The sequence below is a fragment of the Macaca fascicularis genome, chromosome 13 (genome assembly GCF_037993035.2).
Source record: "Macaca fascicularis isolate 582-1 chromosome 13, T2T-MFA8v1.1".
In the NCBI taxonomy this organism is placed as follows: Eukaryota; Metazoa; Chordata; class Mammalia; order Primates; family Cercopithecidae; genus Macaca; species Macaca fascicularis.
In genome coordinates, this window is record NC_088387.1 from 113,787,288 (window position 1) to 113,806,257 (window position 18,970).

Below are 18,970 nucleotides of genomic sequence, written 5' to 3' on the forward strand. Positions count from 1 at the left end.
ATGCACAAGAGCACATGTATGCACACACACACACACACGCACACACGCATTGCCCTGTTGGCCACCTCTCTCCCAAATTTCTATCCTGAAGATCTTCAAAGAGAAAGAAAGACTAGCCATATCCAATTCCAATATTTTGACACTAGTACAATTCTCGCACAGGAGAGTCGTCCTGCTTGAGATATCTTGCCTTATATCTTAACAACATAATGGTTGATTTTATGTCTGAACTAGATTGGGAACCTTAGGGGAGAGAATTGGCTTTTGAAAGCTTAGCAAACAGAGCTTCAGCAAATAATTTGTCTGTGAATCAATGAAAGAATCACAAATACACTGTCTGTAAATGAGCTCTGGGTTTCCGATGAATGCGCCTGCTACCGACCCTAGCGTGACATGTGCATGGCAGCCCTGAGGATCAGGTGCGGGTGCACATCACAGAACACCCCACGGACAGACGCTCCAGTGACACAAAGGCTAGTTCACTCTCTCTGTGAACTCAAGCTGTGGATGGCTGGGTGACCGTGGCATGGTCACCCCCAGTCAGGCCCCTCCTGTCTTATTCTTCCACTATGCTAGCTCATGGCTTGCTTAAATCTCAAGGTTATCTCATGGTCAAGATATTTGTGGGTGTTCTAGATATCACATCCATATTTCAGAGAGGAGAAAAGAGGAAGAGGGAAAAGAGTGCCACTCCCTTCCCTTCTGCTTTTAAGAGGCAGCCTTTCTGAAAGCCCCCCCGCCTTGCCATTTCACCCCCACATACACCCCCACATACACCCCCACATACACATTTCATCTTGCACAGCCTCTGCCAGAGCTCAGATGGCCACACCCAGCCAGAGAGAGGGCGGTAAATGTAGTCTTTCTAGTGGAACATCCATAACATTGAGTAACATATGCTGTGTTCTAGGGAGGCGGAGGGACTGGCTATTTGAAGATATTTTGCAGGATATGTCATAATACCTAACCTATTCCTAGCAATAGTACATGCTTTAAAACAAGCAATTATAACTTTAATGAAACCACAAATAAATAATTCCCGTATTTTATAGAGTGCCCGAGTATTTTGAATTGAGAAAATAATTTGGAAAAAAGTATTGTGTAATGATACCCTAAGACTAGAGAGCATCTATCAGTCACTGTCCCTGTGTACATTCTCAGCTGCACTCAGGAAGACTAAGTGGTGATAAATACTCTCAGTTGTGGGCTGGTGCTGTGGCAGGTCCCTGAGTTTTCTAACATTGGCTACTGGGTGAATGGTTTGTCTTTTATTGAACAATAGTTTGTTGTGATTTAAGGGTGTCATGCTTACATTTTCTGATCATGTATTCCCTGGGAATCTAATTTGTAAATAATTACTTGACAGAAACTGAACTGGCTGGAAAATTCTGAGTATGTAGAGGCAGAGGCAGGCCCCGCGGAGGCGACTTCAGCTGAAAGGCTGAGCACCTGAATGGTCTGACCATAATTTCTCATCTCAGCAGTTAACAGCGAATAAGGTCCCCTGTTTTTTAAAAAAACAAATGCTCAGGCTCCAGAAGCAATGGACACCCTTAGCTGGTCATTAGCAGCCGTGGCTGGAGCAGCTGGCTTAGGTGGAGTGCTGATGAGATGGTTTTCCCCTTTCACCTCTCCACACCAGAGAATGCGGGGAGCACAGTGTTGTTCTTTCTGTGTACAGAGCCACGGGGGTCTAGGGCAAGAGGTTGCTATGGACTGAAAGTTTGTGTCTCTGCAATTCCTATGCTAAAGCCTTAACCTCCTGTGTGGCTGTATTTGGAGATGGGGCCTCTAAGGAAGTCATTAAGGTTAAATGAGTCATAAGGGTGGGGCCTTGACTTAATCATATGTGTGTCTTTACAAGAAGAGACAGCAGAGAGCGCCTTGCCTCTCAGTTTACGAGCACACTTCTGGCCATGTGGAGACATAGCCAGCAGGTGGCCGTCACCAGAAACCAACCCTGCTGGACTTTGACCTTGGACTTCCAACCTCCAAAACTGTGAGGAATAATAAGTTTCTGGCCTCCTCACCTGCTCTCTCTCAGCAGGCGGGCCCATGTCTTCTGCCTTCCGTGGGCCACTCATTCTCTGGATTTTCCATTTCAGCAGTGCCTGAGCCTCTACTGGGTGTTCCACACTGGCTGCACTTATGGAAACCACAGACAAAAGATGGAAACAGCCTCCACCAGCATGGGGATCAGGTGTGGGGCAAACACAGGAGACAAAGCCGGTATTAGTTAACTCGTATTTAGTACTGACCATACACCCATGGTCAAGGCACTCAATCCACGTGAAATCATTCAGGGCTCAAAATAACCCTCTGAGGGAGGAGGGAGAGGCTGCTGTTATCCTCATTCTACAGGGAAAGAAAGAGGCTTAGGGGTGTGACGTGGCTTTTCCAAGGACACAAAGCCAGTGAGTGGCAGAGCCAGGGGTCACACCCGGACCGTCTGCATCAGGCCTCGCGCTCAGCCAGGTGCCATAAAACCATCTCACCAACATCCACCTGACAGGTGCTTCTGTGGCTAGAGCCCAGGACCCCACCAGCGCACAGAGGAGGCACCGCCTCTGCTCTCAGGGACCAGCGAAAATCTCCCAGGGGAAGTCAAATCTAAGTGAAGATCTGAAAGGACAGGCAGGAGCTTGCTGTCATGAAGAACGAGAGAAGGGGCTTCCAGACATCTGGGGCAGGGGAGTCCTGGGGTCCTGTGAATGTAGAGAGCAGGAGGTGGGGCTGAAAGGACTCAGGGCATGGGCAGGGGTCCTGTGAATGTAGAGAGCAGGAGTTGGGGCTGAAAGGACTCAGGGCATGGGCAGGGGTCCACACCACAGGGAGAATGAAAAAACACCGAGAACCATCAGCGGGTTCAATCAGGGGGATGGCAGGGTCACACTCCACTCTGCAGCTACCCTGTGGAGCATAGGTTGGAAGCGGGGTACAATGGGAGGAGTAGCCACTGCTTTTGAGGCAGGGAGACCGAGCAGAAGGATAGAACCGCATTCCTGCAGGAGCAATGGTAGCTCAGACCACAGCTGTAGAGGTGAGTGAAGAAATAGCCCGGAGTGTGTGAGCTGGCTTGTGTCAGTTCATGAGAGCTAATTGTTACACTTTGAGGAATCTGGGGAGCTGGTTATTAAACACAGCCATTATTAAACATTAAGTTTAAAAAATTTACAACAAAACAAATGGTAGCAAAAGCAAAGGTGATAAATACTCAAATTAATCACTTCCTAATTATTTTGCTATGATCTGTTTTCCTGAAGGTATCTATGCCCCTCCCATCTATAGGGTGGCATACTGTATCATGGTGGCCACTGCCTGTCTCTGCCCAACTCTGCATTCAGTGAAGTCATGTTGGTCTCCACTGGTAACTTAAAATTTGCCATTCTTAGGTGGGAGTGTTTACAATAAGGAATTTGGCAAACATTGAAAATCAAGTTTTATTTTTTTCAACTGAGCACACCTCTGGATAAACCACTGCATTCTAGAGATAGAGCACATGAAAGAACCCCATTTATCCTTCCAGATTCATCCCAGAAACCTCCTCTAGCCACAGCCAACAGCCTCTCTGCCCTCCGGAGCCTCCTAACCTGTCCTGAGCTTCCCTCTCATCACTGTGGCTGGTGTCAGCCTTTCCTTTCATTCTTCAGGGTTCTTCTTGATGGCAGGATCTGTGCCTCATTCATTTCTAGAATAGAGGTAGTACAGATTTGGGCTCCTTATGCCTCTTTGAAGTGAGTGGGCAAATGAGCAAGGGGGTGAGATGGCTTTGCTTTTCGACCTTTGTCTCTGTTCTGCCTTTTTGGGAACCCTCTCTCACTTACTGGGTAGGATACTTAGATCATGATACATGATAAACCTCGTGCAGCTTTTGGCCTCTGAAGCAGCCTGGTGGCTGATGTGATATTTTACTTAAACGTCTGTACAGCTTGATGCCAAAATGTCTACTGAGAAACTACTTCAAAGGGGCTACTTTTGAAAGAAACTACTTTGAAAACGACTTGATAGTTAGCTGGGCCAAGGAAAATGGACCCACTAGCAAGGACCAGTACTTCAAAGGCATTCTGAAGGACAATTTAAAAGGAGCATCACGTGTCCGGATCACCTTGGGGGAAGTTGTCTTTGAAACTGATCTAAATCAAGGGCAATAGGGCACAAGGACATCAGGTTTGTTTGAAGACAACAGCATCCTGTTAGTCTTGGAAAATAATTGCACAAAGCCACCGAAGTGCCACTTCCTCCCTTCCTCCCACACACCCTCCCGCCACACAAGCCTCTCTGCATCAGAGATCTTTCCAGGCCCGCTTCTGCCTTGGGTGTCACTTTGGTTAACCATTTGAGGGCAAATACTCGGAACGTTGATAAGAGGGTTAGTTAGAAAGACACCCCACTTCTCCTGTTTACTTGTGGGGTGCCCCCCTTCTCTGGGGCCCATTCCCCCAGGCTTGCCTTGGTAATTTTTCTAGACCCCAGAGGTCAAGAGATCTGAGCTCAAGGACAGGTCACTCACTCCCATGAGAGCCAAGCCTTTGCCGCCATCTGTAAAGTTAAGCTGCTCAGTCTGCTTGCCTGTCTCTCGGAGCTGCCGAGAAGTCGGAGGAGTAAATCGTGAGAAGCCACCAGGGTGCTGAGCTGGGGTGCTAGTCTTTCTCCATGCCACTTCTAGTTTAAGTATCCTTGTATTTTAAAGGAGGAACCCCAGGCCCAGCCACAGTGGGCGGCTTGACCAGGCCACACACAGGCACTTTACTGCAGGACTCGGGAGTGGGATCCTGTGCCCTCCTGCTCTAAACTACATCTGCCTTTCTCACCAACTCTTAATTATTAGCCCCGTCAGGTAAGTAATCTAACAACAGGAAATGATTGCCACCCATTTCGTTATAAATTTCCATCCAGGGAATGCACACATACCCAGCCACCCCCACCCCATCGCCACCACATGCCCTCTGCCACTTGGTTTCAGATGGAGTAAAAGTCCCCCTCTCCTAACATAGCCATGTTAACCAGGTGATTGTTCTCTCCCTGTCATCATTTAGTATACAGCACTATAAAATCAGAGTGCATATACATGCATAACTCTATGTTAATATATAAATAATATTAACAATCATGATAACAACAACATACATAGCACTGACTATGTGCCAGGGCTTATTCAAAGTGACTTGCATATGTTACCTCTTATAATCCTGACAATTCTGTTAGGTACATACTATGATTATCCCATTTTCATGTGAGGAAACTGAGATAAAGAGAGGTTAAGTAATTTGCCCAAGGTCTCATAGCTAGTAATTGACAGAGCCAGAGCTTGAACCCAAGCAGTCCAGTTTCAAAATCTAGGTATGTGTGGACACATATGATTTACAGTGTGAAATATTCAAGGCCACGTGTGTCCTGGATGTTAGGATGAAAGAAAGGATTGTCAGGGTTCTGATGTGCTAACTTCAGACTCTATCCCATTGTACTGTCATACGCCTGACCTCAGACCCGGTAAGTTGTCCCAGGAGGCTGGAACAAGACAGAGCAGATCAGGCACCGACATCCTGCCCTAGCCGCGGCCAAGGCTTCAGTCCCCAGCCGGGCCTCCCCACCTCCTGGGTTCCTACTGCAGCTTCTTCCTTCACGCTCTGGCCATCGCTGCAGCTGTGCCAATGTCCTGTTCCCTCTGCACACTGAGCATGCCGGATCCTCTTGGCTGTCCTAGAGGGTCTGGCCTGATACAGATCGCAGCTTTCCTATTTAGAACACTGCTGCCTTCTCCCGGGTCGCCAGTCTTGGTCAGCTTCTCAGCTCTTTCCCAGGGGAAGCTGATCATTTACAGGACAGGATCTTCCGAAGCATGCCCTGGAGGACCAGAAGTGACCAGAAGGGACCCTCATCAGCACTTGCTGCCTTGTTTCCATGCTGGGTCATTTAGCTCGGGGACCAAAGACATGGACACAGAACTCAGAATTGCAATGCACTCCAGAAAGTACCGAGAAGTGTACCTGCCTCTTGAGAGGGGGCAAAATTTGAGAACATCCCTGTCTTCCCGCCATCCTGTGAGTCCCACTGTCCCCTCAGTCTAGCAACAGAGTTGGCCCTCAGTAAGAGTTTATTGGATAAATGTGTTCCTGGGTTATCCCCACCTTCCCAGTTTTGCTCATTCGTTTCTTCAGTCATTCAGTTAGTCTTTCGTTGAACTTGTATTGTGTGCCAACTGTGTGCTAACTACAGAAAGTACAGACACCAACTTTTAGCCTCAGAGAAACTTCATTCCAATAGGAGAGACGGAAATGTACACAGATCATCATCTGTGAGGTGAACGCAGCAATGGAGACAAGACAGGCATTCAGGAGAGCCAGGCCTGGTGGCAGGGAAGGGCATGGTATGTGGGGGGTAGAGGCGGGGTCAGGGAAGACCCTGCCAGGAGGAGAGAGAACTGAGAAGTCACCCTGAGGTAGAAGAGCCAGAGAGCAGGGCCCTGCGGTCGGCAGGAGATGCACCCTGAGTCTGCAGGCCGCCTTTCCATGACCGTAATGCCTCTAAAAGCACTGATTTCCCGCCAAAGCTTCTTGCTTTGGCTTCTGGGAGATCATTTGGGATCACTCGGACGAGGGAGAATAGACCTCTGGAAGTTGACCACCTGCATCCCTTCCTTTCTACCTTCTCCCTTCTTTCTACCTTTCTTTTCACTTGTCGGCAACATTCAAGTGGGCTCAGGAAAGTGGAGCTGCTTCTCCACCCAGAGCCCCCCAGAGCCCGTGTTCCAATTACGTAATGGATTCTAAAGGCTTCCCCAGATGGGAGCCATTTCACTACCCGTGGGCTTTGATAAGCGCAGGTTCTTCCTGAGGCAACGTGGGCCTTTAGTGCAATTTTCAAATGTAATCCTCAGATAAGACCATTTTCAAAGGGCTTTAAAATGCAGTTGGTGCCAGAATAGGTTTCAGGCTCCATGTAAATCAGAAGCCACCGGAAACAGGGAAGCCAGCCTCCATACACCCACCCACACGCCGCCAAGATGCAGAGCCAGCACGTAAGCCTGAAGGGCTGCCTGTGTCTTTATACTTCGATTACTTGGATGGGCAGGAGCCCAGGTGAGTCGCTTCTGAAGCTGGGTTCTTGGGTAACAATCCCACATAGAAGATAAAACCAAATTGGACTTAGATTTCACGCTTGATCCAAACTCTTGATTTTATTAAGGAAGCTGAGGCTGGGGGAAGTTAAAAGTTCCGAAGTTAAAGCACCTAGTGAGTGGCAAAATGAGGACTCAGTGCCTTGCCTCGCAGCCAGTGTTTTTGCCACTACCTTACGTTCAGTGGCCTCAGAGAGAACCTTTTTTTTTTTTTTTTGAGATGGAGTCTCGATCTGTCACCAGGCTGCGGTGCAGTGGCGTGATCTCGGCTCACTACAACCTCCGCCTCCCGGGTTCAAGCAATTTTCCTGCCTCAGCCTCCTGAGTAGCTGGGATTACAGGTGCCCGCCATCACACCCAGCTAATTTTTGTACTTTTAGTAGAGACAGGGTTTCACCATGTTGGCCAGGCTGGTCTCGAACTCCTGACCTCAGGTGATTCGCCTCCCAAAGGGTTGGAATTACAGGCGTGAGCCACCACGCCTGGCCCAGAACGAACTTTTAATGTAATTTACCAACACTTACGATTACCTATGTGCCAAGCATCACACTAGGTGTTGTGGGGCTACACCTATGTGCCAATCATCATACTAGGTGTTGTGGAGCTACACCAACAAGGAGTGTAGGGCCCTGGCATGTAAGTGTATTACTACAGTTTAGTGGGGGACGAAGGTTCCCATGTATTAAATTGACATGCACTGCTGAGTGGCATCATCACTAAACAGACAGGTATAGGTAGCCGCACACTCCAAAATGTTCCTTTGAAAAAGAGAATTGAAGCCAGGGCAAACATACCATGCTGAGTGATGGATGCAGAGGGAGTAGGGAGTTCCTGGTAAACACTGTCTCTGGAAATATACCAGAATGAATCACTCTTTTAATATCATGATTCCAGCGATAACTTTGACAATTATTCTTAAATTTTGTTGCTAAATCAAACAAAAGTTTTGAGTTGCTTTTTCTTCTTCTTTCTCATTTTCTTAGAAGGAGCAGTGCTGCCTAAAATGGTGAGTGTGCACACACGCGCACACACACACACACGCACACACACACACACGCATTTGGAGTTTTCTTTTCAACAGAGATAATTCTGTGCTATAAACTCTCCTTCAGTTAGATTATACACAAGTGTTGACTTTCAATTCATACCTCTGATATGAGTCATTGAGTGCTCTGATTCTTAGTTTATTTGTGCTGTTTTCAGTAAAATGGATTGAATGTGGGGTTATCCAACCATGGTGTGGTGCCTTGCTGCCTCTGACACGGGACTGATGAGATCTGAGTGCTTGGCACTATCTTACAGAAATGTCAAAATCGGATTTGGTCGGTAGCCAGCTTTCTACCTTCTCTGGAACATGGACAGAGCATCTGGGAAAATTCTCAACTTATTACCCAGAGCCCCAGACATTCCCATGCCACCTCATCTCTCAAACCTGACTCCACACTGTTAACTGGCCTTATGTACCGCTTACATAGCTGACCATGGTTACGAACCTGCTTTAACGTCTCATCTTTGTCTTAGAGGCATTACACAGAATCGTGGCTCAATTCTTCAGAGCTCACAACAAAATCATGATATCTATTTCTAAATTAAAATTTCAGATTTCCAGACTTCCCTAACTACTGTATCTTCTGCCTCTCTTTTGGAGAAATTGTCTTTCAACATCTCCTCCAGAGTCGAGAGTTTTAAACCCATCCTCCGAGACAGGCTTCAGGGGTCCTCTGAATCCTCTTTCACTCTGTGTAAACTTCTCCGTGTTTATGAGCCATTGTCTATATTTCCGGAGATAAGACCCATGTGTTTATCAGATACTCATAGTGACCCAAGGCCTCAGATGGGTTAAAAAATCTGTTACAGAGATTTCCTATGATTTTGAAAGTAGAAAGGATCTGAGATAGTGCTTAATTGAAACTCTCATTTCACATATGGGGAAACTGAGGCCCATAGAGATACAATTCTTTTTCTCAGGCCAATCATAGCATGGGAGTCCAGAAGCAAAAATTTGATTTTTTTAAACTTGTAAGTACCTTCCATTGTTCTTTATCTCGCCTAAGATTGACTTCTGGGAAGCCTGGTAATCTGTGCGCAGGGAGTAAGGATGTTAGATGACTGTCTTTGGAAGAACTGTTTTTCTCCTTTGCTTTTTGGTAATTTACTCTGGCAGTGGATAGGTATTTTATCCCCAGACTTGTTCAGAAAATCCTGTTCACGCTGTTAAAGTCTTTGCCCATGCAAATACCCAGTGCTGTTCTTGGCCATCAGGAACCGTCACACTGGGGCATTGCTCCATTGTGCGTGTGTGCACGTTTGCAGGCACGTGCGCAAGTGTGCACTTACTAATGGAATTGCAAAGCAAACTGCAAATGCCCATAATAGGGAATCAAGAGAAAAGTCTCAAGTTAAACTTTTGTTTAACACTTGGCTTCCTAGAGGTTTGTAAAGAAGGTGTCTGTTTAGGGAAAGCCTTATTAAGCCTGGATGGTTGCCCTTAGCAAATGAAAGTGTTGACTAAACCTTGCTCTCTGTTGTGAAATGTAAGTCTAGTGAAATTCAAACACATTGTAAATTTACTAATCAGCTGTAATCAAAGCAGAGGGATATAAATACTCCCAGAGGGTGGCTCCCCGTGAGGACAACTGATGAGGTGACTTGAGAGGCCCTGGGTGGCTCTTAGGAGAGTTAAGGACGTCCATGGCCATCCCTGCTCCAGCATGAGCCCGCGTTTGTATGAAAGCACTGGCTCCAAAACAGCCTGGAAGATAGCTGAGAGAACACCTAGAGTGAAACTTGTATTTTACCAGCAAACTAAACCAAGGTCCCTAGAGAAATGGCTTTGCTCAGGCTTCACACTGTGGCTTAATGGCAGGTCAGAGATGAGGACCCCACACGTCGGTGTCTAGCCAGGGATCTGGCCCTGGCACTGTGTTGCTGAGTCATGTCTGGCTGCCTAGGGGATATCGCAGAAGGAGCCCCTGGAGGACACACACGTTCATCATCTGCTCAACACTGCACAGCAGGTGAATGGCGACATTGACGCTCTCATAAAAACAACAGACTGCATGGAGGGCAGTGTGCTCAGCACTTAATAGGAATTATCTTAGTAAGTCTTTACGACACTGTGATGAAGTAGGTAGCATTCTTATAACTGTCATTTTACAGACGCGGACACTGAGGTTCTGGGGGGTTAAGAAACTTGCCCAAATGATGTCATTAGTAGGTGGCCAAGCTGGAATTCCAAAGCGAGGATTTGTAAAGATTATGCTCATCAAAACTCCCACTGCCCTTGTCTGTTTTTGTTTTTCCCCTAAAGCATACCTACGTTTTCTTGTCTCAGAGAATAGGATGTGTGAAGGACTTTGGTTCTCATTGGCCAGAGACGCCGAGTCCATCGCAGTCCGAAGTCCTGGGGTCTGAGGTTCCCTGAGTGTGTGGAGTCCCTGCTAGGCAGGATGCAGTTTGACTGACAAGTTCCTTTTCCTTTATTTTCTCCTATTTAGCCACCTGCTTTTCCTGATATCCTCTTTTAGGAGGTTGTTGGGCCCCTGGGCCAGAGGCCTTTTACAGCAACCCAAAAATTGCCTTGTAGCAATCTGACAATAATTTTTTACAATAATTTGCGTATTATTTCTAAATACAGTAACAATTTGAGGTCTTTTGTGTTATTTTTGTGTTTTGGCTCACCATCATTAGTTTGGATTTGTTGTGTGAAGTTCCCCAACTCCTGGCCTATTTCCATCCACCCTTTTATTCATGGGACAAACAGTAACTGTGTACCTACCCCCAGAACCTCCTATGACAAGGCACCCTGGGGCTCAGAGTAAGTTGTCCTTCCTTTTTTTTTTTTTTTTTTTTTTTTACTGTTAATAACACAAATAAATCTGCAATAACTATCTTGGTTGACACACAACTTTCCAAATGCTTGTCGATAGCTCTCTGGTGTACGACCTTAGTCTCTACTGCGTCCCTGCCTCGCCCGCCCATCCTGCCCTCAAGGGGACACAGGGCTCCTCTCTGGGAAGATCGAGGGTTGGCAGAAAGGAAAGATTTCCTTCTGCCTTGTGATATGGCCTCTGTGCCAGGCTCTGTTCTAAGCCCTGGGGATGGAGTGGGGAGTGAGGCTCAGCCCTGTCCTCTGGACAGCCTGGACTGGCTGTCTGCATCTTACAATTGATTTTTAACAACAGTAGGAGGGGACGAATGCTGGAGAGGAACAGAAACCAGAGATCTGGGCTTGCAGCCCTCCCTGTTAACCTCGACACGGTCCCCCGTGTCCTCTTGGTTTCCTGTCCCTCACCACAAGAAGCAGTGTTCAAATCGGTTTCTAGATGGCTCCGATGTAGCCACGTTTGGGTGGGTCTGGTGCATGTTGGCTCAGCTGGGAACGTGCCAGTGTTTGGGGGTTGTTGTTGTGCTAAGCCTGAGGGCCTGCTCACTGCACAAGGTCAGGGTGTCCTGGTGGGCCTTGTTCTGCTTTGTGATGACAGTGGCCCTCAGAGACGGTCAAGCCTGACCATATAAATTACCATATAAATAACCGTGATGGGTATGAATGACTCACTTCATAATTTCGTTTCTTACTTTCACACCTTTTGGTGCTACCATGCTATGACTTGAGGGTCCAGGATGTGGAAGGCACTAGTACAGCACCTGAGATATTTTTGAGTGGTGGGGCAGAGAATGTGGTACAAAAAGATAAATGAGGTTGGATGCAGTGGCTCACGCCTGTAATCACAGTGCTTTGGGAGGCTGAGGGGGGAGGATCGCTTGAGGCCAGGAATTTGAGACCAGTCTGGTCAACATAGCAAGATTCCGTTTCTTACATTAAAAACAACAACAACATCAACAACAACAACCCATGAACAAGATCTAAGGAGTGCAGGGAAGGGAGTGGGTGCCTCTCAGCACACTTTGATGCTGGTGCGCTGAGAGGTTCTCCTCATTGGGATTTCTTTGTTCCCTTTGTATTCCTCCCATTCAAGCGACCCTTTCTCTGCTCTTCCTAGGTAAGGGGTGTGAGAGCAGAAAGACAAGCAGTTCTGTTTCGGCTGCAGTGACCACTGGGGTGCTCTGCCCAGGCCTCCCTGCTTGCTGCGGTGACAGTTGATGATGGCCATGGCAGAGCGTGAACTGGATGCCCCCTCCTGCTGCAGGGAATGGCCTCATTTCAGGTCATGTCCCCCAGGTTCTGAAACTGACTGAGGAAGGAATACAAAGGCTCGGCCGTCTTGCCTCAACTTGGGACAACTCTGATGGGCCGTCCCAGCTCGAGAGCTCCACTTAGGATTGGTTGGGGGTGGTTCCGAGTGCAACCTCATTGCTGCCAGCTTCAGCTTCTGCAGCATCCTACCTTTCTCACTTCCTTACAGGAGAATCTCCCAAGAACATCCCCTGATCAGTGCCCTGCATGCAATTTCCATCTCAGACTCTGTTTCTAGGAAGCCTTTCAGGCAGCTGACACTGGACGTGGTTGTGAGTCGCAGACCCTAATGAAAAATTGGAGAGGAAGCAGGTGGCCGGCTGATGAAATGATAACCAGAAGGCCTGTGGGCTTGGGTGGCTGAGGCTACTGAGTGTTGAAGAGAGAGAGGCAGAAGCACAGATGACTCATCACGGATTTCAGGCAAACTGTGAAACCAGAACACTTCCTTGGCAGCATTTAAGAAAGCCCCGATGATCTGCAGCTGGAAGGCAGGTTGGCTGGAGGACCAGTCTGAGCCCTGAGTAGGTTAAGTTCTCAGTCCTTCAGGCACAGGGCTCTAATGGGAAAGAGGTGAGACCCTGACACTTAGGGCGGGAGCCCTGGACAGTTGGGAACCTTGAACACTTACATGTCCCTGAGTTCCCTGGGCCTGCAGAAACAGCCTACTTCTCATGTCATGTAGAAGATTGTAGACTGCTTGAACCCGGGAGGTGGGGCTTGCAGTGAGCTGAGATTGCGCCATTGCACTCCAGCCTGGGCAACAGAACGAGACTCAGTAAAAAAATAAAAAAAATTAAAAAAAGGAGGACTCTCCTTTTTTGAAGATCATACAGAGTTCTCAAATGAGGTAGGTATCAAACAAGACATTGCTTGACCCATCAGGATCTACCCTCGTCTTTCCTGTTGGCAAAACCAGCTGAAGAACAAGAACCAAATATCAGCACAGCCCGACTGGGGATGAGCTGGGCTGGCTTGGCCAAAAGGGTATATCCGGTGAAGCAGCTGTGGGATCAAGCTAGTATGTCCCAGAGGACCTGGGAATATATTCATGGGATTGGATCCGAGTGTAGATATAAAATAAAATAAGGTTGAGTTTATTGAGAGGGAGCACTCTAGGTGGCACAGGATTAAACATCTTGGTCAAGATCCCTGGAGAGAATGCTAAGACTCAATTCAGATGATGCTTAAAAGCCTAGAGAAAGCAGTGACCCACACTCAGGCAGATGGTGGAGGGAAGGATCAAATGGCTCAGAGAAGTGGGCATGCTGGAGTGGATGTGCTAGTATCCACGGCACTGATTATCTTCCTGAGATGGTCTGGAGGACTTCCCATGTACAAAGGAATGCACTGGTGAGAGTGGCCCCAAAGCCACTCAGCTCAGGAATGGCTGTGCTCTACGTGCCAGAGCTGATGACAGATGAAATCAGAGAACTGGCTCCTGGTAGCAACAGGGATGATGAGATCCTGGGATTACAAAGGCCAAGTGGTGTGCTCATCATTGGATGCAAGGCAAAGGCCATGATCACAATGAGAGGCGAGATCAGCGGGGCACCCAGGGGATTCCTGCCCTGCAGAGAGCTCTCAGTAGGCTCATTGTTTTAGAAGTGAAATAAATGGGCATCCAACAAGGGCAATGCTTAATTTCTATAAGAAAGCAAGTGTGGATTACCAGGAGGTACAATAGTCAGGATCTCTTGCCTAGTTTCTTGAATGGAGCTAATTCTCAGCCCCAGAATCTGTTGACTGAAGAAGCAGAGCTCCTCCCAGGAAGGACAGTACCACATTACAGCAGGTGCTTTCAGCAATAATTCCCCCAGTTCTCACCTAAAGGTATCTAGGACATTTATTCAAGCAAATGCACACTGGGGAAAGAGGAATGCCTTAGCTTTTCAAGGACTATTAAACTAACATTGATATTTGAGACCCAAGATGCTACCATAACCTTCCTATTAGACTGGAGACCAGGAAGGCACATAATAAATTGAATCTTGGTTCAAGCCTAGCTCACATTCTTCATTTCCCTGGTTCTCTAGTATAATAGGAGTGAATGGCAGGTTCATTGGCAGAACCTGTGCATTGACTCCTTGGCCTAGAAGAAAAGATGTTGTAGTGAGGTAGGCCTCTTCCCCTATGAGATTGTAAACCACAGACACGACCACATCTTGTGTTGATGGCAGGAATGTCAGAGATGAGTGTTACCCTCAAAGACTTAAAGGATTCAGGGGCTGTGGTCCTTGCCATAGCCTCATTTAATTCACCAGGCTGCCCCGCACACAGACCTGGTGGGCCATGATGGGGGACACTAAATATCCATACAGTGAGTCAAGTCATATCTCCACCTGCAGTGGCTGTGCCAAGCGTGGCACTTTTGCTAGAGAAGATTAAGTGGAGTCTTTGGCCTCTCTAGGGAAGCTATTGACTTGGTGAACTGTTATTTTTCATCCTTGAACATAGGAGGGTCGGAGGCAGTTTGCATCAACCCAGAACAGGAACAGACAAATAATACTTTTATGGTCCTACTCCAGATCCACGTGAACTCTCTCACTTTCGTTGCTTAAAAAAGTTCTTATTTATGGTTTATTTTTTGTTTCTAAAACAGACTCCTCATATAAATGAAATCATAATATTTTGATAATGGTAGAGATTAAATCATGTATTGTAGTTGTTGGTTTTATATTTTTAAATGCATCTTTAGTTTTTAAATGAGGCAAATTTCGGTTGTCTCTGAGGAGCTTAGAATTACCCAGTTATTTTTTAAGCATGCTAACTTTTGTTGTTTTTTATTCTGAAGTCACCTGCCCTGTCTGGACATTCCATAGACTACCATTTTTACCCACGACTTCGATGTGGTACGCTCATTGGACCAGATGAGCAAGCAGTGGCCAGTGGGTTGGAGGTCTTGGTAAGCCACATGCACAGCGAGGCTGGGAGGTCAGCCCTGTGAAGACTTAGAGGACTTCCACATTGGTGGAGTTTTTAGGGACTTAACAGGGGAGTCCCTCCAAAGTAAAGAGAGGTTGCATTTCATACCTCCTCCCATTAAAGAAGCAGCACAGTGCTGAGGGGCCTCTTTAGCTTTTGGAGGAAGCATAGTTGGCCCTTGCAAACACAGCTTGAACTCATTTTCTGGGTGATGTGGAAGGCTGTCATCTTTGATTGGGACCCAGAAAGGAAAGCATTCTTAGTAGGTCCAAGTGATGATGGTGCAAGTAACCTTGTCATTTGTGCCATACGGCCTGGACAACTGTTTGGTACTCTGTGGCATTTATGGTGTGGTGTGGCAGAACTTGACGGCACTACGTGCACGTATGATGCATCACAGAGGTATGGAAAGGACATCGTGTGGAGCTCATGGCAAGCCCTGGGAGAATTACTGCACTCCTGGCATTCTGGAGAAAGGCCATGCCATCAGCACCAGAGAATACATAATTTGAGAAGTGGCTCCTGGTGTGCTTCTCAGCCTTGATAGAGATGAAGCATGTCATCATGGGAGGTTGAGTAACCACATGGCTGGGCTGGTTTCTGTCAGACTCAATTGCTTCTACACTTGAGTGGGCCCAACAGAAGGGGAAGTAGGATATCTAGGACTGCACATGAGCAGGGTCAGAGAGAACAAGGAAGTTGCACAAATGGTTTGCTTGGCCCTCAGTTCATCCCCTACTCTTGTTCTGGTTCTTCTCCATCTGCTTACACTGACTGCCTTCTCTCAGGCCAGGATGACTTGTTTCACTGGTGCGTGTGCATTTAACATGGATTTCAGGCAACACCACTCAGGGATGGCCTTGGGAGACAGCAGTGAGGGGAAATCTTCTGATGCATTTCTATCTGGGGAGGTCCTCTGGTCATCCACGTTGTAGGGAAAGTGAGGTGGCCTGAGGTAAGCATATGTGCCCTGTGACATTTATGACAAAGCTCACAGGCCGTAGGATGTTAGAAAAAGAGAAAGATTGGAACACGAGAGACAGAAAAGTCTGGGGAAGGGGCCTGTGGATGGATCTATCGGGGTGAGTGCAGAGTGTGAAGATCTGGGTGTCACATGGTGACCACCAGCAAAGATCACTCCTGTGGAAGGGGCAGAAACAACCAAATCAGCAGGGCGACTTGGCTGGTGGACGTTAGTAAGCCTGTCATTGCCTCACCCAGTGCAGGAACAACGGATGCCCTAGTTGCAGAAATGAGGCCGTGCAAGAGCCCATCAGCACAGGCTCCCACTCTCTGTGGCTCTTCTACATGCTGCTGCTGCTGAATGTCTAATCTGTTAGCAGCAGAGACTAGAAACACCACGTCCCCACATTAGTCTTTTAAACAGACTAATCAACTATTTGGTAGTAAGTTGGCTCTGTGGACCTTTTCTGCCATGCAGGGGATACAGACTCCTCTCGACTTGGGTCATCAGATAGTCTTGGCATAAGTTTACCTTTCCTGCCTCCAGCGCCTATGCCAGCATCACCATCCACCAACATGGGATTCCACCTAACAGTGCTTTAGGTCAAGAAACCTGTTTTATCACAATGGAAATTCAGCAGTAGGCACATGACCATGGGTTCCACTCTCCCCATCACATATGACGTCACCCAGAAGCTCCCTGCTTGACAGAGAGGTGGACGAGCCTTCTATAAATAGTTAAGGGCCCAAATTAGAGATGATACCCTATGAGGATGGGCCACTGTCCTCCAGGACAGTGCACATACTACATCAATGCTGCGGTATCCCAAATAGGTTGGAACCAAAGAAAAGAATAGTAGTAGGAGCCGCCTTACCATCACCCCCATTGACCTACTTAGGGAATGTGTGCTTTCTTTCTCTAACGTATGAGGTTCTGTGGGTGTATAAATCCTGGCTTGCAGAGCAAGAATGCCTCTGTAGGAGGACACAGCAAAAGTCCCAATGAACTTTAATTTACACCAGTCACTTGGTCACTTAGAGTCTCTCATGACAAGGATCAGCCATAAAGGAAGGGAGATATCATCCTGGTGGGCACAGTTGACCAGGGGAAGTGGGGCTGAAGATGCACAGGGGCCAGGGAAGAATGTGATTGTTGCTCGGAGGATGCACTGGAGTGTCTCTTGGTGCTCCCAGGCTCAGTTTTAACTACAAGTGTCCAGGTACAGATGTCATAGCTCGCAAAGGGGATGATAACTAGAGGTGCAGACCCGTGAGAGATGATGGTCTGAACTGCCCCACCAGACAAGCTACGTAAACCAGCAGAGGTGCAAATTGAGGATGGGGGGAATCTCCAACCAAGGGTGAAGGAGGAGAATGATGAATATTGGTTATAGCCTTGAGATCAACTGCAGCAATGGGGGTTGAAATTTATTCTACTAATATTCCCCTGTAAATTTCCCAGGTAACCAGTCTAACCAAAATCCTGGGAGAGCTGTTCCCCAATGCAGCACGCTTCCTAGAAGAAGCAAGTGAATTTAAAGGCGGGTGAACTATAGGGAAGTTCATCACCAAATCTGTGGTTCTTTCCCCAGATCTTTCTTCAGGGCCAACGCATCCATTGCTCAGCTGTGATAGACAGGAGTTGCAGGGGGCTCACCTCTCTCACTGGGAATTGCCCTCAGCAGTAGGGAACTCATTCAGGGTTAAGGCATCTCCTTGAGGATGGCCCCTGTTCAATTACTGGCTGACACAGGAATATGAAGGCCTGGTCCTTGTCTCAGCTTGGAACAAATCTGAAGGCCCATCACAGCTTCAGAGATCCTTGGAGAAGGCTGAGGTCTCTACTACAACCTTACTGGAGAGTTGTCTTCTCTCTGCCCAACTCCCCTTTCCTTCCTTAAGGTTTCTTTGAGAGCACTTCTTGTATTAGTCCATTCTCATGCTGCTAATCAAGACATACCCTAGACTGGGTAATTTATAAAGCAAAGAGGTTTAATGGACTCACAGTTCCACATGGCTTGGGAGGCCTCACCATCATAGCAGAAGGTGAATGAGGAGCAAAGTCACGTCTTACTTACATTGTAGCAGGGAAGAGAGGGGGTGTGCAGGGAACTCCCCTTCATACAATCATCAGATCTCTTGAGATGTATTCACTATCACGAGAACAGCGTGAAAAAGAGCCGCTCCCACGTTTCAGTTACCTCCCACTAAATTCCTCCTAAGACACGTGGGGATTATGCCAGCTACAATTCAAGATAAGATTTGGGTGGGGACACAGCTAAACCATATCACTTCTCAATAACCTTTTTCATGCAATTTCAGGCTGTTTCCTGTAAGCTGGATTTTAGAACATCCTAGGCCTTTTGGATATTAGGCTTTATGGAATATGTCAGGTTCTAGAAAAAACGATCATGAGCAAGAGTAACAATGACGCCTCACTAAACAAAAACAAAATATAACAAAACAAAAAAATGAGACTTAGGACAGAAGTTTCTCAGTGAATTTTCTTTTATTATGATGCTGTGACTGTGACTCTCTTTATCCCTATGGATGTTTTGCTTTGAAATTTATTTTTGTCTGATATTCATAGAGCTAATTTGATTTTATTGGTAGTAATATTTGCTGGAAAGTCCAAAAATCTTCGAGCTATGAGTTTTGTTTTAGTTAATGCAAATTTGCATTGATTTGAGTAGAAAGCCCATCTTTCATTGTAAATTCTCAAAGCCTTCTCGTGTTCTCAGTCCAGTTTCTCAGCACCAAGGTGGTCC

General features: G+C 47.1%; 1 protein-coding gene across 1 annotated transcript in view; it reads left to right on the forward strand.

Moving 5' to 3' along the window:
- Positions 1 to 18,633, forward strand: part of LOC107127181 (putative uncharacterized protein encoded by LINC00299) — a 29,171-nt gene extending 10,538 nt beyond the window's left edge. Inside the window, exons 2-5 of the mRNA XM_015434029.3 lie at positions 2,104 to 2,225; positions 4,964 to 4,974; positions 15,109 to 15,219; positions 17,665 to 18,633. Of these exons, the coding sequence (XP_015289515.3) occupies positions 2,104 to 2,225; positions 4,964 to 4,974; positions 15,109 to 15,219; positions 17,665 to 17,751 (331 nt within the window). The 3' untranslated portion in view covers positions 17,752 to 18,633. The remainder of the gene's footprint in view (positions 1 to 2,103; positions 2,226 to 4,963; positions 4,975 to 15,108; positions 15,220 to 17,664) is intronic.
- Positions 18,634 to 18,970: the final 337 nt, after the last annotated feature.